The sequence below is a fragment of the Sciurus vulgaris genome, assembly GCF_902686455.1.
Source record: "Sciurus vulgaris genome assembly, chromosome: 13".
Taxonomy (NCBI): domain Eukaryota; kingdom Metazoa; phylum Chordata; class Mammalia; order Rodentia; family Sciuridae; genus Sciurus; species Sciurus vulgaris.
In genome coordinates this window covers 61,729,369-61,750,723 of record NC_136474.1, presented here as the reverse complement: position 1 = coordinate 61,750,723, position 21,355 = coordinate 61,729,369, and the positions used below count along the sequence as shown (strand labels likewise).

Here is a 21,355-nt window from a genome sequence, read left to right as displayed (position 1 = left end):
AACTTCACAAATTAAGAAAAGAACTACTTTAGCCTGAAAAATAAATCTTTTAAAACTCCAAAGTAAACATCATTCTTATATTTGAAACGTTGGGAGCATTCCATTCAAGTAAGTTCCATCACTGCTCTATTCAACATTACCTAAGAAAGCTTAAAAAATGTACTGAAAAGAAGAAAAAGAGAAATAAAAATTGGCAAAGAATGTAACAAAACCACAATTCTTAGAAGATGACACAGGAAATCAGAAACTAAATAAAAGGCTCCTTCAAGCTCAGAAAACACAAAAACCAGATTCCTTGAAGCCAGCCGAGAGATTTGCTACGCCCTCTACCCAGAGACCAGATTCCCAGTGCAGAGATAGGAAAAGAAGCCCCTATTCACCTAGGAAAGGGCAAGGGTTGGTTTATGTGGCCAGAATCTGTCTTTTCCAAGGGAGCTTCCCAGAGGATTGGCTTCTGCCTTCACAGATTGGAGCTTGGAGCTTGGAGTCATGTATGAGTTTTGCCACCTAGGGGAGAAAGGAGGTAGAAGCTTGAGCTGGCAGACGCCATGGATCCTCCCCCATGCTCAGAGCAAACAGACAAAACCCACAGCTGCCTGCTTCTGTTAAGGAAGAGAAAGAGTTGGTAGAGAACCCTGACTCTCTAGCTGGGCTGATTGGTGAGGGTGTTCTCCCATATGAGGCTTGTGCATGAAGACTGTGAGAATTTTCCTCTTTGTCTAAAACACAGACACCAACACAGAGAGCTGAGGAAAATGAAAAAATCAGAAAAAAGATGTTCCAAAACAAAGGAATCAGAGAAATTTCCAGAAACTGACCCTAATGAAATGGAGCTATATGATTTACCTGATAAAGAATATTTTTCAAACACTTATAAAGATATCAAGGTCATAAGAGAAATTCATGAAAAAAGTGAATATTTTAACAAAGAGATTTTAAAAAAATTTTAAAATGTCAGACCTAAATTATGGAGTCAAAGAACATAATAACTAAACCAAAAAATTTTCAACTGCAAAAAAGCAGAAGAAAGGATGAGTAAACTTAAGAACAGGTCCACTGGAAATAATTCACTCAGAGGGGGAAAAATAAAGAAAGAAAAATTTAGGGAATTATGAGACAGCATCAAGTAGATCAATATACACATTACGGGAGTCCAAAAAGGAGAAAAGAGCTGGTGTGGTAGTGTACACCTGTAATCCCAGAGACTCGGAGGCTGAGTCAGGAAGATCTAGAGTTCAAGGACAGCCTCAGCAAAGCGAGGCGCTAAGCAACTCAGTGAGACCCTAAATAAAATACAAAAAAAGGGCTGAATTTGACTCAGTGGTTGAGTGCCCCTGTGTTCAATTTCCAGTACAAAAAAAAAAAAAAAGTAAAAAAGGAGAAAGAGAGAAAAAGAATAAAAGTTTATTCAAAGAAATAATGGCTGGAAACTCCCCCAATCCAGGGAAGCAAATGGATATCCAGATCTAAGAAGCCTCCAGAACACCAAATAAAATGAACCTAAAGATATTCACACTAAAGACACAAATAATCAAATTAATCAAAAAGAAAGAGAGACTTTTGAAAAGCAATTATAAAGAAGGGACTTATATCCAGAATATATAATCTTACAACTCAAGAATAAAAAGGACAAATTATCCATTTTAAAACAGGTAAAACACTGAAGATATTCTTTTATTTGGTGGGGGGACCAGGGATTGAACTCAGGGGAGCTTAACCACTGAACCACATCCCTATCCCCCCCTTTTTTTTTTATTTTGAGACAGGGTCTCGCTAAGTGACTGAGGATCTCAATAAAATAAAAGGATAAAATATGATACACCAGCAAACATAAAGCAAGAGAGAGCTGGGGTCACTATTTAATATCAGACAAAATAATTTCATACAATTATTGTTACAGTTTGGAACAAGGAAAATTAACATGTGTACCTCTTTAGGGAGCTTACTTAAAAAGGGACAATTCGCCATGAAAAGTATAAGACTAAGTGAAGCAAAATTACAGAATACTCAGGAAAATTAGACAAAATTCATAATTACACTGCTCTCAATGATGAAAATAGAGCTAGTAGGCAGAAAAATCAGTGATTGTGTAGAAACGCTGAATAATACCATCAACCACTGGACCTAATTGACACTTATGGAAAATTCCACCCAACAACAGCAGAATATACATTCTGTTCAAGTGTGCATGAGGTGTTCATGGAAATAGATGATAGTCTGGATTATAAACCAAATCTTCACAAATATTAATGCATTAAAAGCATAGAGTGTTTTCCTCTTTTGAAGGGTTTAATGGAATTAAAATTAAAATCAGTAATAGAAAATATAAGAAAGAAAATCTCCGAACAGTTAGAACTTAAACAACACTTCTAAGTAATTCATGAGTCAAAAGGATGTAAGGAGCATAAATAGTACCCAAAGTGATGCCTGACATCATTAGACACACGGAAATGAAAACTAAACTAAGCCAGAGCCCAAGGCAGTGTGGCAGGATGCCTAGTTTCCAGGAAGCTGCTGGCCAGCCACCAGCCCCCAGGGCTGGTCAGTTCATTGGTGGTTGCAGATTTGGTTTGAGGCTATTTGTACATCACAGCTTATACATACTGAGATGTCTCAGGAAGGATACCCAAGACACTGGAGACTGAGGTTGGAACAAGAGAAACTTACTTTTCAAATGAGATACCATTTGTCTATTCAAAAATACTGAATAAGTAAAAATAAAAATAATTGCTCAAAACTGGAAACAACCTAAATATTCTTCATGAAAAATGGATAATACACCCTGTTACAATCCATCCATGCCTTGAAATACTATTCAGCATAAAGAAGAATGAACAACTGGTACATTCAGTAACTTGGATGGATTTCCAAGATATCATGCTGAGTGAAAGAAGGCAATCTGAAAAGGTCATGTACTGTATGATTCTCTGGATATAACATTCTCAAAAAGATAAAACTAGTGATAGAGAACAGATCACTGGTGGCCAGGTATTAAAAGTAGGGGAGGGGACACTACAGAGGACTAGCATAAGGGATTCTTTGGGGGTGATGGAATTGTTTCACATGTGGATTATGGAGTTGGCTACACAAATATGGGAGAATAGAAAGCCAAGAGTAGCCCACTAGTTTGGGAAGAATGAGATTACAAAACTTCTTCTGTAACTCTAGTCTAAACATTGGCCTATTGGCTCAAGGAAAAAAGAAAAACAAAATATATATATAGTCAAGAAAAGAACATAAATATATAAAAATGTGATGTCACAAAAATTCAGCTACAAATTAGGAGAGAGATTTTAATATTCCTGTAAATCATAGAGTGAGGAAGGAGGAGGAAAAAGACCCAAGAGATGTACACAGAAAAATTCAGCTTTACAATAAAGAGATTTCCTCGGAAAACTTGAATGGAACCACCATTTGACCCAGTTATCCACTCCTCGTATGTATCCCAAGGACTTAAAATCAGCATACTACAGTGACACAGCCACATCAATGGTGATAGCAGTTCATTCACAGTAGTTAAGCTATGGACCCAACCTAAGTGCCCTTCAACAGATGAATGGATAAAAAAAAAAATGTGGTATAATAGTCACAATGGAATGTTGACTCAGCCATAAAAAAAAGAATGACTTCATGAGTTTTTGTGATAAATGGATGGATCTGGAGAATATCATGCTAAGTGAAATAAGCCACTTCCAAAAAAAACAAAGGTCAAAGGTCAAAATGTTCTCTCTGATATGCAGATGTGACAAGGGGGAGGACAAGGGAAGAATAAAAGTTCATTGGATTAGACAAAGGGGAAAAAGGGAGTGGAGAGAGGATGGGAATAGGAAAGAGAGTGGAATAAATCAGACAACTTTCCTATGTACATAGATGAATATACCACAGCGAAACTCCACACATCGTGTACAACCACAAGAATGGGATCCTAATTAGAATAACTTATACTCCATCTATGTATACATGTCAAAATATACTCTACTCTCATGTATATCTAAAAAGAACAAATAAAAATTCAGTTTATTTGTAATATTTATTATTGTTATTATCATTTCTTTATTAAAAAAAAGGATCATGAAGGAAATGTGACAACAGTTAAGATTTGTTAAAAGTGGATGATGTAATTGTGTATTATGTTATTCTCTAATCCTCTGCTGTCCAAAACTAACCACCAGCCACTTTAAACTACTTAAATTAATTAAAATTAAATAAAATGTAAAAAGTCAGTTCCAGTGTCCCACTAACCACCTGTTGCTAACAATTGGACAAACATAGTGAACACTCCCATCATCACAGAAAGTTCTGGACAGAGCTGGTCTACATATTTCTATTTGTTAGTTCACAACAAAAATTATCAAGGCTGAACTAGGACTGGGGGTGTAGCTCAGTGGTAGAGTGCTTGCCTAGCATACACAAAGCCCTGGATTGGATCCCAGCACCGCTCACCAAAAAGGAAGAGTCAATGCCTGCAGTACATATTATAAAGCATGAAGGAATTAAGAATGGAGTAAAAAAGACATCATATAAGTTCAAAGTTTATACCTAGTTACTTACCAATTGAACAGTCAGGTTATCACCTCTCCCTAGACAAAAGGGAATTTTGCTGGATACCATTTCACTTAGTCTAGAATAATTTAAACATGTGATAAAAGAAAGGCCATTCTATTCCTGTCACATGAGTAGGAAAGTCACTCTCAATAGCCACTCTGTGAGAATGAGCCCTATCAGACCTTGGGCTTTGATGACCATGATCCTTTGCTGCAGGTCAATGAAGGGCTGGATCAGGCAGAGGCGAGGCTCCTGCTTCTGACTCAGGCAAACGCCATTGTGATTCACAACCATCCAGCTCCGGTCGTACAGCAGCCCTTGTTTGCTTAGAGGCCACTTGGTCACCTAAACAAAAGGTAGGTGTATTTGAGGCCAGGATTTCTCAGAAATTGTTTTCACATTACTGTACAGGGGCTGCACAAATCCAGACAGACGTCATGAATTCAGCACATATTCTCAAAGGAAAAAAGGGAGGAGGAGAAAATGGAGGAAGGAGACAAGGCAAATGGAGGCAGCTAGGAGTGAGAGTCCATTCAGCCTCAAGATTCACTCTTGATCCTTCTCTCCTTGAGCCCATGTTCTAAGCAGGAGAGGCGTGTGTATGCACGACATTCAGAGAGAACAAAAGTCTCTGGTGAAGAGTCAGTCTCTGTCCCACTCCACCTGCAGCCCCCTCCCCACAGGTGACCGTGGCTCCACTAGTAAGGCCGCCCACACCTATCAGAATACAGATATTGTTCTTGCAACACTGTGGCTATGCTGAAGAGATCACTGAGGTGAATTCATTTTAAGTGTGTAAGTTTTCCCAAATTCTTCATATTTTTACAAAATCAGAACACAGAAAAAAAAAAAAAAAAAAAAAAACAGGAAAAAAAAAAAAAACCTACTGCCCAGATTTTGGTATCTAATACCATTCGCCAATAGAAAGAACTGGGGATCCTTGAAGAAATGGTCATTCTAGGACCAGATCAGGTCATTTTAGAAGAATGAAATATCAAGACTCATTCTGTAACTCTAGTCTTATTGGCCTATCAGTTCAAGGATAAATAAATCCTAACTGAGCCTCCATGTTCTCATCTGTAAAATGGGACACCAATGCCTGCCTGGGTCATCTTTGTGCTTGTCCTACAGAACAAACTCATCTGTGAAAACAGATCCCTTATGTATAAGGGGAACACAAAGTCCTCACCTGCCTTCATTCAGGAGAAAGTGAATTTGCTGGTTTATGGTCTCAGCCTAGAAGCCAGACCCTTATGGGACCACCCTGAAACACAGGCCAACAAACATACCTGATTGTGGTATGTCAAATGAGGAGCCAGAGAGCCTGTCATCCCCGAGGCCTAGGAATCTGGGACATTTGCTTGGAACTTGGGACACACATGGAGATTGTAGGAAGATAGCCTCAGGTTGGCCATACCAGGGGAAATGGCTTCTTGGAAACCAGGGCTGGCTGCCAGAGAAGGCAAGACTCCTGATCCCCTGGGTGCAAAGATGGCTCAGCCAATATGTTTGCAGATATAATATATGCTGTGGGGATTAGTTCCATGACTCCCCACATAGACACAAAATCTGTGGATGCTTGAATCCCTTGTATTAAATGGTGGAGTGTTTGCATATAACCTAAACACCTCCTCCCATGCACTTTCCAACTATAGATTATTTATTACTACCTCACACAACATGGTTGTTATGCAGTGTTGTTTAGAGAACAATGACAAGAAAAAACGTCTGCACATGCTCAAGACACATGCATTAAAATAATTTTTTGATTGGCAGGTTGATTGAATCAATAGATGCAGAACCCACAGGACACAGAGGGCTGGCTCCGGTTTTTCTGTAGAAAGGTCCTGAGCAGAATAAATTCTCCTCAGAGCATAGACCCAAGGGTCAGCAGACCCAGGTTCAAATCCTTGCTCTGTCATTTATTTACAGGTGACCTGGGTAAGTGCTTAACCTCAATCCCTTTGGGCACTGCATCTTTGAAACAGGGATAATGTCACCCTTGCCTTATGTGACTGCTTTAAGGATCAAATAAAACAAAGCATGTCAAATGCTTCAGCAAGGAGCCAGCACATGCATTCAAGGAAAGTGACAGCTATCATGATTAACAGTGACTTAGGTGTTCACCACTCAGAAACAGGGTCATCTTGGGGTCCCCAGGAGCAGAGTCATGTTTAGAAGTCAGCCTGTATCTAGAAAGGCAGAATGAGAATGACTTTTCATATGACGACTCTGATGTATTATTATGATTTCTGCATGCTTTTCTTCACTTGCTACATGTTTTCTTCACTTTATCCTCCACCCCACCCCCCCAAAAAAAAATCCCATAGGGGAAGCAAAGAGAAGAAGCAGTTCCTGTGCTACAGTGAAAGTTCTTACCTCAAAGGCAGCACAGGATTTGATGGGGTAGAGGTAAATGTTGGTAACAACGTGAGGCCCATAGTCCCATGCAGGACACCCGCAAGCTTTTTCTGAAGAGATCTGCTGGGTTCTGGTGGCCTCACTCATGGCAGATGCAAACAGATGGTATTCGAAGCTGGGTGAGAGTCAGTCCAAACCCCAGAGTCTGTGCCAGTGCCTTCCTGAGGCAGGAGGACATCTGCCTGTGACAGCCAGGCATGTCCTGGACCTTGCCCTCTGCTGCTGGGGCTCCAGCTTCCCTGGGACTGGCATGAGGGACAGGCTGACCATCTGGTGAGGGGAGGCGGGTAGCTATGATAAACTTGAGAAAGGCCTGGGCGTCCTCAAGCGTTAGACATGTATCCAAATGAAACCCTCACAGAGCCTGTAGGCTGCCCATCTATGAGGGCGACGTCAATCTCCACAGATATGACCAGCCTGTGAGTAAAAAGGAGGATAAATCAGCCAGAGGGTCTTGCACCTCCTGGATCAATTAGAAACAGTTTTGTAAAATAATTTTGTCAATTTTAAATTAACCCAGGAAACCAGACCTACCACACCAACATGTTCTGCATGTATGAGACACGGTTTTGCTCTGAATGCTCAGGGGCCCACTTCCTGGACCCCATTTTGTTTAGCCATGAACCAATACCAATTTCCAAGGGTCATGAAAGAGCTTAATAGAAAAACTTCATGGTAAGTGTTGAACCCAGAGCTGGCATAGTGCTGACCCACAGAAGGGTCAAAGAACAGACCAGAATTTCAGAAGCACTGAGAGTTGACTTCCTGGTTCACTCAGATCTGAGGCAAAAGAAATACCTGCAGGCCAGCCCTTCAATTTCTCTGAAAAACAGAGAAGCTTACATCCTTGAAAGATGCCCCTTGACATGAAGGAAAGACAGAGATGCTGTCCCTAAATGACCAGGTGGAAGCCACTGTGAAGGCCCAAGTCAATCTGAGCGTTCCTTCTGGGAGGAAGGTAAGAAGGAGAAAGATGTCGGTTTCCAAGCCCCGCTACCTGGTGCTGGTCATTGGTCAGTGTGGCATACAAGGCTGCACCCCCCCAGTGAGAATTCCAGTCCAGTCAGCCAAAGAGATGGGACCATGGCGTTCCACACAATCAAATGTTGCATCTAGAACTGCATTTATTCATGTCCTGAGCCTCTCTCTCCCTCTCTCCCCACCCCGCCCTCTTCCTCTCCATCTCTTCTTCTCTTCCTCTATCACTCTTTTTAAATAAAATCCAATTCATGATTAGTTGGGAATCTAGTAAAAGCAAATTCAGCAGCAACCAAAGGAAAGTCAAATTAGAAACTATTCCAAAATCAATAAGGGCTCATTGCCACTCAGATGATTCTGTTTTTATGAAATGATTCAAAACAGGCTGCACCCTAAAGGGGAAAACCTTGGCCCAGAAGAGAAGGAAAGGCAGGGATTCTGAGAAACAAAGAATTCCTAGAGCCAGGAAAGAGTTCCACTCCACCCATGAATTATAGAGAGGCTAACTCTAGCAGGAAGACTGTCCCCAAGGAACACTGAATTAGTTAAGGGTGTGTCCTAGTACTTGCCTTCTTAACAGACTTCTCTGCCTTTAAATTTTTGCCTTCAAAGTAAAAAGTAAATCAGAGAGTACTGCCATCAAGATAATATCTTGAGGGCTGGGGCTGTATCTCAGTGGTAGACCACTTACCTAATATGTGTGAAGCACTGGGTTCGATCCTCAGCACCCATAAAAGCACCCATAAAATAAAAAAAATAAATAAAATAAAAGCTTTGTGCCATTCACAACTAAAAAAAAAAAAAAAAAAAAACTTAAAAAAAAAAAAAAAAAGATAGGGGGGGAGATAGCTCAGCTGGTAGAGTGCTTGCCTCACAAGCACAAAGCCCAGAGTTCGATCCCCAGTACCGCAAAAAAAAAAAGATAATATCTTTAAGTATTTTGTATTTTCATTCACCTCCTTTTCCTTTGGATAGCCTCAGAATGGGCCCCAAGAAATGAGGTCAAAGAACTAGCCCCACCAGACACATGACCAATTAAAGTGGGGACCCTTCCCCACTGCTGGTCTGAGTCACAGCACTTGGGCCACAGTACTGACCTGAAGATGCTTCTTGACCTTCTCATTGCTTATCCCCAGGTGTCTCTGGCAGGCTCCAGTGTTGCAGAAGCAGCCAGTTCGCAGGTGGATGTTGTACAGGCTGGCCATTTTGTCTACCTGTGGATTAAACATGACACATATCTGCTGTTACAGATGTCCAGTGGTCCCCTAATTGCCTGGGAGAGTTTCATATCAGCCTTTGGGCCTCTCCCACAATAAAATGATGATCTTGTTACTGAGGAAAAAACCTAAATAAATTATCTACCTTTGCTAGTTGACATAAAAATCACTGACTTTTGAGGTCACATGACTAGGCAAGGGTGATACATTACGAGCGTTCCACTGGCTTTGCTGTGGATCACACCTCTGACGTGTGGGTCATGATGACCAACAGTTGCCTGTATTACTCTTCAGGGACCTGAGGCTGCTTTCGTTGAAAACATGACTCTTACTGGGCTTACACAAGTTTGATAAGTGACTGGAATGAGATGCAAAGGCTTGGCCTCTCTGTCTTCAGATCGTATCTGTCTCCTTTAGGGCCTTCACTTTGGGTTAGAGTCTACGCAGCTCTGCACATAGACTTGTTGAACCTTTCAGAAATGTCTTGTCCCAAAATATAACAGGGTTAACTTGACCCAGACCTGCCTGGTCTCTCCCTCTTAAGGCTAAAAGCACCTACCAGCTGCCATGACCTGAAACACCAGACTATGAAAGTAAAGAGGTGGCACTCAGGTTCCTGGAAGATCTCCACCTATCCCCAGAAAAGACGTGACTATTCCTCCCTCTATTAGCCTCCCTCTCTTTCGTGACTTCTATCCTATACCCAGAATCCCCAATCCCTTTGTGCTGAGACACTGACTTATGAGCAAACCTCCCTCTTCTGCATTCTTTGGCTAATAAATAAAACCTTTCTTTCTCCCCAACACTACTCTCTCAGACATTGATTTTTCCATGGCTTAAGCCTCTGGACCCAGATTCAGTAACAGTTTGAGACTAGAAGTTTGCTCTAAAATGGCATGATCCATGACAGGTTTATTAAACATTTTATAAATGTTTAGAAATTAAAGTTTACCCTGTCAAATTACAGAAGTATGCTTGAGAAAAGTTCAAATACCAAATTCAGGCCATATTCCAAGTTAAGAGCCCATGTTTCCAGTGAGGTTCACAAGAGTAACACTTTGGTGCCACTGGGGACTTGGGGTAGCTCCTTGGCATCAGCTGCCACAGGGTTTGATCACAGAGCCAGCCCCAGCAAGTTGCCATCCCCAGCAGCACCACCTCAGCTCACAATCTGAACAACTAGCATCATTGGGTCATGTTCATTTCCTGCTCCTGTTTCTCAAATATTGGGTTCACCCAGAATAGTTGCTCAATCTGAGTTGGGAACTCAGAAGTTCCCAAGGCTCTTTTCTGACCTCCAAAGACTCTGGAAGGTGGTTCACATTCACTTGATTCCATAGGAATGTTTGTGCCAGCTCCTTGGCCATGGGTCAAGGACTTTACTCCCTTGGGGCACCCTGTGTGGGTCCTCAGCCCAGGTAGATCAAGCTGAATTCAGGGAGAGAGTCACCTAACCACATTCAAGGAAACAAACACATTTTATCCACCTGGGTAAGCCTTTGAACTTTCCTTCCAGGGCAGTCACACATCGAGTGACCAGAGGCAGCCACAAGGAACGTGGTGTCCCCTGCAGACCATCAGTCACCACAGTCAGACTGGCTCTTGGCTGAGCAAGAGTGTCTCCCAGAGTCCCTTATCAAACCCATGTCTGGTTCACTCTGGCCATCTCCCCTGGTCTGTCAGAGTGAGAAGAAGACATTTCATTCTCTGGATTGAACTGAAGGTCCTTGAAGAAAAAACTCTGTCCCTTTACCCTTGACTTACAGTGTCATCCTGGAGGTCTCACCTCACCTCAGTGAGGTGAGGTCTGGCAACACTGTTGATTCAGTCAACTGCATCTCCAGGGTCCAGTCTCCACTCACAGGGCAGCATCTAGGGAGGCCCCCACCCCTCTCCCAGACCAGCTCTATCAGGAAAGACAGTAGAAGTCCCCAGTGGCCATCCCTCATCTCTTATTTTCACTGTTCCAGTTAGCATTGCTATAAAACAAGCCACTCAAACTTGGTAGAATAAGACAAAAACCACTGTATTGTGCTCACAGCTACAATGGGGTCAGGAATTCAGATTGCTCACAGAGGAGGCTTGTCCCCGTTCCATGATATCTCAAGTCCCACTTGGGAAGACTCAAAGTCTGAGTGTCTTGGCATGATCTGAAACCCATTTACTCATTTGAGTGTCTGATCACAATGCTGGGAGAGCTCAAAATTTAAGGCAACCAACCACAGTGCCTGGACTTGGCCTCTCCATTTGGTTTGTCTTCCTCCAACATGGCAGCCTCAGGATACAAGATGGCAGCTGACATGGTAACTCAGAGCTCCAAAACTGAGTGTTCCAGAAAACAAAACATGGCATCACCTTTTCTGACCTAATCTTAGAAGCCACACGGGGTCACCCGTGTCACATTCTATTAGTTACAAGTGATTCACAAACTGGCCCAGATACAAGGGAAGAGAAGTTTGTCCCAGCTTTGCATGAAAGGAGTGTCAAAGTCACCTGGCAGAAGGATGTGAATGGAAGACATTACTGCAATCACACTTACACTCTGACCCAATTTCCCACTTATGAGTTAGTCTCCTCTGGCCTTCATCCCTGAGGAATCCCATGCAGGCCCAGCCAGGTATAGGAGGCTGGTCACTATAGCAGGATGAGCACAGGAAGGGGTGAGAAACAAGCCCAGGTGCAATGAATCCCAGCCAGGAGCCTCGGTGCTCAATGTTCACTGAGCCCTGACTTTTATCCCAGATCCCTTGTAGTAAGTGATGTGTATATTACATCTCATTTCACTCTCTGAGCAAGGCATATGGTTATCCTCATTTCTTAGAGTCTTGGAAAACTTAAGTCAATTTGCCCAAGATCACAGAGCTGGCAAGAAGCAGTCGGAGTCTGATCCAATATCTTAGTCATGGTACACAGTAACCCCCAAAAGTGAAGAGAACAAAATTAGGAGACCCAGATATGGAAAACAAGCACTCAAAGACATCATATAGAAGATTAAATTCTTCTACTCAGCTCCAGAAAAAGAGATAATCAAACACAACCATGATGCCATCTGATCTTCTGAAGGCCATCAGAATCCCCATGGAATCCCATACTGTGAAGTTTCCTTAGCCCAGGGTAAAATGGAGTTTCCCGAACCACTGCTGCTGGCCCACACCCCAGCTGTGAAGTTCACTGGGTGAGCTTCTTTCATCAATGCTCAGAGGAAAAGACTGACCCTCAGGGAAAGCACACCCCAGTGAACTCTCCTAGACACCTGGACAGGCAGACATCCAGTCTCGTGACTCCTCCTCTTTGAGTCTTCTCCTCCAGTGACACCTGCCATGGGACACTTCATGGTCACCATTGCCCTCCCTCACTCCTTCAGGAAATACAAATTTACTTTAGATTCAAGAATGAAACTTATTTTTACCAATTACCTAAAATAACATGTTTAAGAAGGCACCCTTTTCTTCTTGATATATATTCTACCCCAACCCACACAGGCAAAGCACTTAAAATTGTATGCCTCACAGTGGGTGCTGGTCTGGTTTTGTGACGGGGAAGGGAGCTGAGGGCTATGGGAATGGGGAGTCTGCACCATCAACTTACTCAAGAGACACCTGTGGTTTAGAGTATCTTCCCTGAATGCCAAGGGGGACCCAGAATTCTCCAGAAGAATAGTTTCCTATGTGTTCTTTATAAAGTTTGTAGCTCTTCAGAAGAGCAGGTGCAGAGAGATTGCTTTGGAAATGGACTTTCACATTTTCGTTTCTGAGTCAGGGCCTCCTTATGTTGTCCAGGCAGGTCTCAAACTCCTGGGCTCAAGGGATTCTCCTGCCTCAGCCTCCTGAGTAGCTGGTACAATAGGCATGCATCACACTGCCTGGGTAGGAAATGAATTTTGTTTGGGATATTTGAAATTTAACAAAGGTGCATAGGGATTGTGGCTTTCAGGGGAAGATAATCACCAGCTTCCAAACTTCTGATCAAACGGACTCCAACTCAAGTACTTCCCAACTGCAAAGCAGTTTCCATTTTTTAATAAGAAAATATATGCAGAGAATATATCTGCAGAAAACTTTTAGCCAACCCACCAAATCCTTTGAACTCATCATATGCAAAAATGAGGCAGAAATAAGGGCTTTTGTGAATTAAAAAAGGTGAATCATTTTAATGTCTCATAAAAAATAGAACTCTGAGTTTCAAATAATACACCAATAAATCATGTTATGGTCTGATGTATCATGGGGTACCAAGCAGTCTATACATGAAATGACCTCAGCTGTGGTATTCTGTCCCTACTACTTTTCTGTCTAGATTACTTTAGGGTGTCTTCCCTTGCTGGCAAGCTGTCACCTGTACCCTATTATTGCTATCAGAAGAGTCAGCTTCTCTATTTGCCATTTGAAATTTCCTACTGTGCCTGAGTAAAGAGGACTGAAAAAGTACATAGCCAAGCTTGCACTCTTGTGTAAGTAAGTGTTTAAGAAGCCTCTGCATGCCGAGTTCGGTGGTGCACACCTATAATCCCAGTAACTAGGAAGGCTGAGGCAGAAGATCCTGAGTTCAAAGTCAGCCTCAGCAAAAGTGAAGCGCTAGGCAACTCAGTGAGACCCTGTCTCTAAACAAAATACAAAATAGGGTTGGGGACGTGGTTTAGTGACTGAGTGCCCCTGCGTTTAATCCCCGGTACCCCTGAGGGCAGGTGGCCCTTGCAAGAGCGCCTGCATTGTGTCATGGTGCTTCCAGGGCACAGAGGCTTTTACAGCAAATTCCAGAGCTGGAAAGGCTCCCAAGTTCCAGGAAAAACAATTTTGTTGTAAGAAGATCAGCAGGATGAAAAGAAAACTCACCTGGGAGTAACCAATGATGTTCCCATTATCATCCAGCACATTAAAATTGATGACAGGACCCTGAACGTCAGGGCTGCTGAAATCAGAGTCGCTGTAAATCCGCACCACAGGGGCTCCATTGGGGTAGTGGAGAGAGGACAGGGCGGCGTAGGTGTACTGAGTCAACGTGAAGGTGTGCTGTCTGATGTTCTCCATGCCACCTCAAGACGAAGGTGAAATGTGGAGTGTCAGGAACTTTACATGGAAGGCACTCTCATTTTTGAGAAAACAAGATCATTACAACTGATCAACCTGGTCTTCATATTAATAATTTTAAATACTTATGAGTATGGTATGGTGTTGTCTTTATAACAGAAGTTTAGGTCTTTGGTACTAAAAATTAGTCTGACATTGTTGTATCTGTAGAATTTTTCCATAGGAATTCTCCTGTACTCTTTTAAAAATATAAATGTATTTTAAATATGAACATGTACATATTTAAATATGTACATGTAAATATACATTTATATGCATGTATGTACAGCTATAGATATACATAATGGAACTTATGTATATAAGTATGTATATGTATATGTATCTAGATATAGATATATATATACATAATGGAATTTAAACATTTAGATAATTTATACCCTTTGGTAGCAGATGGGAAAAATGTATAATATTTTCTTTAACTATCATTTTTTTGCTGTTTGTTTTTGTTAATGTTTAAATCATTTTAATGATGCAAAGCAATTAAGAGTACACAGTTCAAGATGAATGGATCTTGAAAATATACTAAGTGAAATAAGCTAGACACGAGAGGAAAAATATTATGTTATTCCTTTTATCTAAGGTATTCACAATAGGCAAGACAGAAAGTCCACAGTGGTCACCAGGGGCTGGGAGGAGAAAGGGATGAGCAGCTATTGTTTCAGGGGTAGTTTCAGTCTCAGGTAGTGAAAAGGCTCCAGACATGGGTAGTGGAGATGAATGCACAGCAGTGTGAAGGTACTTAAAACTGCTGAGTTGCATGGTTAAAATGATCTAAGTGGAAATTTTATATTATGTATATTGTACCACATTTTTTTAAAAAAGCAACTGAGTAGAAAAAAGCAAAGTTTGTCATATTATGCACTGATACTATCAACTTTTGCTTTTAAAGGCACCCCAGCCTACTGGACCCTGCCACCTATGATTTCAGTGTCCGGTTGGTATCTTTCCTTGGAAAGTGCTCGTTTTTCAATGCCTGTCTTTACCATCTTCTCCCTTGGTCCTGGATAATGCCCACCCACCTCTTTGCACCTCCATCAGGGCAGCCCTCCCTCTCATGCATCCCGTCTGCCCCAGCGTTGGGCGGAGGCTGAGGACCTGCAGAGCCCAAGCAGTATAACAGGGCGAACAGAGGAAGGGCTGCCTAACTGCGAAGCCACCCTCCCGGTTCACCACAGTCCCACTCAGAATGGACGGTACAGGCAGTGTACCAGTTCTGGAAGCTCAGCCTCTCAAAGGAGCCGCCAGGAGCACAGCACCAAGGGGGATGCCCCGCTGACCAGAAAAAGCTTCTTCCCGTTGTGGTCTTTTGTGTCATCCCGTGAAATGGAAAATGGTATCTGTCTGTGTGTCAGCCTCTGGTGAGTGGCCCCCACCTGTCCACGCCCTGAGCACTTATCAGGAAAGAAGATGTATATTGTGCAAAGGCAGGTGGCAGAGACAGTGTTTGGGAGTTTGGAGTTAGTAAGGCCTGCATTTAAATCCTGTCCTCCCAGTTCCCAGGGAAGGCATTTAACCTCTCTGACCATCCATTCCTCTGTAGACAAGATGGCCTTGTCATCAGCTCCTGGGGGGCTATAGAGAGGATCCAGCAGGACAACAACTGAATAAAACCTCAGGATCTGTAACCACTACCAGTCCAGAGAATAAGGACAGCACCTCCATTTCTTTGCAGCTATTAATCTCCTGATTTGAAATGTCTCCCATCTGCTAAAATGCTCTTTTAGAAAGCAAAGCAAAAAAAAAAAAAAAAAATCCAAAACCTTCCTCATTCCCTTTCTCTCAGAAGTTGCTTTGAAGATGCTTAGAGTCAGATTTAACTGCATTTGGTTGTTCAGCTACCATGTACTACTTATTCCACATATTACCTCCTTCATTGGAACCATACCCGTGCCAGGGCTCCCTCACAACTATGAGCAACAAAGGCTGATTCCATACAGATAAAAATGTCCACTGACCTGTGAGGTGTTCCAGGGCATCAAATCCATGTTTTAGTGCTATGATGTCAAGGAATGAGATGGTGCCATCTTCAAACCTGTAACCACGGGATGAGGGGAACAAAATCAAGCTGTGACCCACACGCTCCATGTGCATTGTGAGGTATGTAACTAGGGTTCAACTTTGGCCAGAGTGATATCTATTACTAACTTCCCTCTGCTGCCTTTGACACCATTCTTCCCATCTGGGAAGAGGGGCTTTGCTCACCAAGAGCCAGACTATCTCTGGCCCTGACCAGCTCATCAGTTTTCTCTAACTACTTCAAACTTCCTAGGGCAGGTTAGCAGTGGTGATAAAGGGCCCTAAAAAACAGTCACCATCTTGAGATGCTAAGGAGACAAAGAAGAATTTGAACTTGACAAAATTGGAACCTGACTCTGAATTTGTCAAGTTCTTGAAATAATGCCCTCTGACCACAAGAGGGCACCAATGAAGGGGCATCAACTCGGGGTGATCTGCAGAGTAGCTGAGGGTTCTTAAGGAGCCTATGATTCCAAAGCATATGGAACCACAGGTTTGGGTTAAACCTACAAGACTTCTATTAATACAGCATATTAATAATTTCCTGACCACTAAATTATTTGTCATGTTTAACTTCATAATTATTCATTTCATCAGAATTTTCATGGAATCTTTATAGTCTCCTACTGTGCGTCAGGCCCTATTCTAGGTGCTAAGGATACAGCAGTGAACAATGTAGGTGAAATCTGTGCCATCCCAGCCTCTCTTTCTATGAAACGAGGAACGAAATCCAACAAATACACATTGAACCAAGCAAGCCACGTGGCAGGTGTGTTAAGTTCAATGAAGATACAGAAGTAGAGGGACTGATAGCTGCTTTAAACCAAGTCTCAGGGTGAGTCCTGTCTGAGGAAACTCATTTGATCAGAGACCAAGTGAAGTCAGATCAAGGGAAAGAATTCAATTTTGGTTTTTGTTTATTAGTTTTTATTTTGTTTTGCACAGGGGATTGAACCCAGGGCCGCTCAACCACTAAGCTACATCCCCAGTCCTCTTTTATATTTTATTTAGAGATAAGGTCTTGCTAGGTTGCTTAAGGCCTTGCCAAGTTGCTGAGGCTGACTTTGAACTTGTGATCCTCCTGCCTCAGCCTCCCGAGCCACTGTGATACAGGTGTGCGCCACCATGCCCAGCAGGTAGAAGATTTATTAGCATCCATGCAAAAGGCAGTGACCAATGGCAGCCTCGTGCAATTTGAGCCTTCAATGAAACATCAGTTTTGTACTTTGATACTCTAGGTATAAGATTTGCTTTAAACATTGTTACTTCATTGCTAATTAAAGCTAGTGGTAATAGACATACAGAATTTGAGTCAATAATGAACCAACTAATTGATGAATCACTAAGGAATGAGTAAATAATCACTAATAAATTAAACTTTATTAGCTAATAACTTAATTAATCAACAATAAATATTTGTTCATAAATAATTAGACTCAAAAGGGGAGTTTTTTGTTTCTATTAAAGATTATATTTCATTGAATTATAAAATACAAAAGAGTCAATAAGCATTTGGATTGAGTATTATACCTTCAGTTCTAGTCCAGAATTCACAGGAAGTAAATTAGGCTTATAATGATAAATATATTCTACTATCTAGGACTCTTGGCATGGCACGTGCTGATGCTATAAGGTAATCCACCTGCATCAAAGGGAAGAGGTCTGGTCCAGCCCAGCCCACCTGCATCCTGACCCCCAACAAGCTGCCTCACTTCTCCTGACCTTCAAGTGCCCTTATGGTCAAATTAAGTTTGTGGTGCCTCTTTGTATTGCCTTTAATCTACATTATGTTGTGCCTGTCATTTTTTCTTACTTGACTATATTACATGGTAAATCATCCCAGTTGGGGATTCTTGTTTTAGAATCTCCAACTATGGAGAAGTCCTAAATAAAGATAATTCAAATAACTTCATGATACATATTGACACTCTCTGTGTCTTGGTGCTGCACCTACCTTAGCTCTACAAGGATGATATCATCACCCCTGCTGTACAGGAAAAACATGAGGTGCAGAGAGATCAAGCCACCTAGTTCCCTGACTGCTATGTAGTACAGCCAGACTCTTGCCCCAGCAGCCCAGCTCCAGGCCTACACAGCTAGTACTGACTCTACTGCCAAGACATGGCCCTGTCTGAAGGACACTGAGTCTGCACCTGGGTCTATGGTGGATCCAAGTCTCCTTCCCATCAGGCCAGGGCCTTCTCAGGTACTAGCAGGGTGATTAGTTCCCTCCCTCAACTTCATGGTGTCCCCTGATGCTAGACCAGCAGAACCTTGGGTCAGGGAACATTTTCACCTCTTAAACATTTGGTCTAACAGGACCTAGCCATTACCATCTGGGCATAACCCACAACTCCTGCCCTGCAGCCTGAGGAAGAAGTGCAGGCCAACAAAGCCAAGCCAGGCAAGGCCTTACCCTCTGTGGGGCTCACTGAGGCTGCCCAACCACTGCAGTGCAGGTCTGGTGGCCTCTGGCTCAGCTCATTTTTCCTGCTAACCAGACGCCAAGCAGAGCTGACCTAAGCTGCTATTTGACTGGGTGCACTCTTGTTCCATAGGGTGTTTTCTGTCAAAATCATTGTTGCAATTGCTGCTACCCTTTGGCAGTGCTATGGGTCCATGACCTGGTACACAACCTCTTCACTTCCCTGCAGGCCTTTCACCTCTTCTGCTTGCAGCTTTTATCTGTAGTCCTGGTCCTTCCGCTACTATGGAGAAGCCTACACACAGGGCAGAGTTCACACGCAGCCTGGGGCACACTCTAGTGACCTCTGCTTCCCAGATCTGAGCCCTGCCACCAGCCTGTCCCTTCCAGCAATGTCTAACTCTGCTGACCCCATGGCTCAGACCCACCCCTTGAACAATCCCATGGGCTGCATATGCCAGACCTGCCTTGGTGACTCCACCAGCCACCCCCAATGACAAGGTTACCTTTCAGTCACCGACTGCCTCGGGATGTAGAAGTCCTCTCCTGCAAGGTAGGCAGCAGCAGTCCCTCCTCCAAAGTAGTTCTTCCTCAGTAGAGGGGCCACATGATTATTGACCAGCAAAGCACCCAGGCCAGTGGGGAATCCAAAGATCTTATAGAAGGAGATGGGGACAAAGTCGGCCTGGTGAGCTGACAGGTCCAAAGGCGAGGTGCTCACATAGGAGGCTGCATCCAGCAGCACAAACCACTTCCCAGGCACGCTCACAGGGCTCATCCACCCAGACTTGACCTCTTCTATCCAGGACAGTGGGTATCTGGTTCCTGAAAAGTTACTCTGAGCTGGGTAACAAAAGAGATGCAGAAGCCGGGAATCTGGATCACAGGCCACAGCACCCTGTTCCTTGGCCGACCACATGTCCTCTGGCCTGACCGGCGTGGACGTGACATTCATGGCCATGGCCACATTCCTCATTCCTACTACGGATGTGTGGCTGTCAGTGAGGTAACAGAACTGACTTCCACTGCTGTCTGGGCCCCGGGACACCCACGGAAAGGCCTCTGCCACCAGTTTGAGAGCAGCCGTGCTCCCAGCGGTGAAGATCACGCTGTACTCCTCTGGTGTGGTGTGGAAGTGCGCCAGAATCCTGCAAGAAACAGCATTATGCAGAGCTTTGCTCTCAGCTCTGGTACTGAATGATTCAAGTTGTTTTCTTTCTTTCTTTTTTTTTTTTTTTGGTACGGGGTATTGAACCCAGTATTCAACCACTGAGCCCCATCCCCAGCCCTTTTTTTTTTTTTTTTTTTTGTATTTTATTTAGAGACAAGATCTTTCTGAGTTGCTTAGGGCCTCACTAAATTGCTGAGGTTGGCTTTGAACTTGGGATCCTCCTGCCTCAGATGCCTGAGTTGCTGGGATTAAAGGGGTGTGCCACCAGGCCTGGCTAGGTTGTTTTATTTCTACTGGAAAGGACATCTCTAATAGTTAGATAAAATCCTGATAGGCTTGGCCACATTGGGACATTAGGGTCGGGGCAGAGAAAGACATGGGAGAGATCGGGCTCAAACCCACAGTCACCTTGCCTCCCAAATTCCACCTCCAACCTGAATGACAAAAATCTACAATGACCTGAATGTTAGCTGAAAACACCTTCTTCTTGACACTCCTTCCCCGGTTTTGTCACAAGTTTTAAGTCATCAGCCTGTTTCACATGCCTTTTAACACTGGCAACCCAAACAGCCAAACTGTTTTTTTTTTTTTTGTTTTTTTTTGGTTTTTTTTTTTTTCCTTAATACAGTATTTATTTGCCTTCCCTCTGTCAAACCCTACGCCAACCACTTTCCCCAGACTGCTTGGGAGGTATAGGAAAAGGGACACACAGGTCAGGCAAGACACGGGAGAAAGATGTGAAGCAGATACTGCTCCTTCACATGGTGAAGAGGATGAGAAAGGCCACCATCAGGCAAAAGAACCCCATGGCCTCTGAGAGGACAAAGAGGAGAAGAGCTCTTGTTTCAGAGAAGGGTTCCTGGTAAAACCAATGATAAGGCTTCCAAACACAGTCCCAATTCCAGCCCAGAGCCAGCCACCCCAACTGTGGCAGCCCCAGCCCTGAGCTGCTGTGTCGATGTCCCTTGAATGGTGCTGGTGTGGAAGTTGCGGCTAGGGTAAGCGAGGTCAGGGGATGTGGACTGCCAAGCTGCTGAAGCTCTCATGGTCAGTTGTCTCTGGCCGGCTCAGCAGCTGAGAGGTACTGACCAAGGAGTAGGTGGAGAGGCATTTGGAACAGGCATACATTTTCACGGGGTTAGGGGGCCATGGCACGAGTGCTGCTCCCAGTGCAGAGAAGACAGAGAGCTGTAAAACTGTTTTACTTTCAAATTTGAAATAATTGGAAATTGTGTCAATCCAAGTAACTTTAGGTACCACCTGGAAATTATTATGAAGAAAAGTGCGATGAAACTGCTTAATATGCAATACTAGTAAAAGGATGGGGTACCATATGAATAAAACAGACGCCTAATAAAACATTCTATGAAAAGAGGAGCCATGTTTTTCTTCTTTCTCAGAAACTGGGTCACTCCTTGGCACTCGGCTTATGCTCAGAGACACATACCCGTGTTTTACTGACCCCATTCTGGCATTGAATGCGTTCTCACTTCCT

At 43.2% G+C, this 21,355-nt stretch overlaps 1 protein-coding gene and 1 pseudogene across 2 annotated transcripts in view; both read right to left on the bottom strand.

Moving 5' to 3' along the window:
• The window catches only part of MOCOS (molybdenum cofactor sulfurase), a 49,415-nt gene that overhangs the window by 17,444 nt on the left and 10,616 nt on the right, over positions 1–21,355 (bottom strand). The window contains 11 exon segments of the mRNA XM_079109356.1: positions 4,728–4,890; positions 6,925–7,052; positions 7,055–7,134; positions 7,136–7,159; positions 7,161–7,297; positions 7,299–7,361; positions 7,363–7,383; positions 9,042–9,158; positions 13,994–14,193; positions 16,204–16,280; positions 19,196–19,837. Of these exon segments, the coding sequence (XP_078965482.1) occupies positions 4,728–4,890; positions 6,925–7,052; positions 7,055–7,134; positions 7,136–7,159; positions 7,161–7,297; positions 7,299–7,361; positions 7,363–7,383; positions 9,042–9,158; positions 13,994–14,193; positions 16,204–16,280; positions 19,196–19,837 (1,652 nt within the window).
• Positions 20,618–20,988, bottom strand: LOC306642554 (ATP synthase F(0) complex subunit C2, mitochondrial-like; annotated as a pseudogene). The gene has a single exon. The product of its transcript is annotated as an ATP synthase F(0) complex subunit C2, mitochondrial-like (transcript).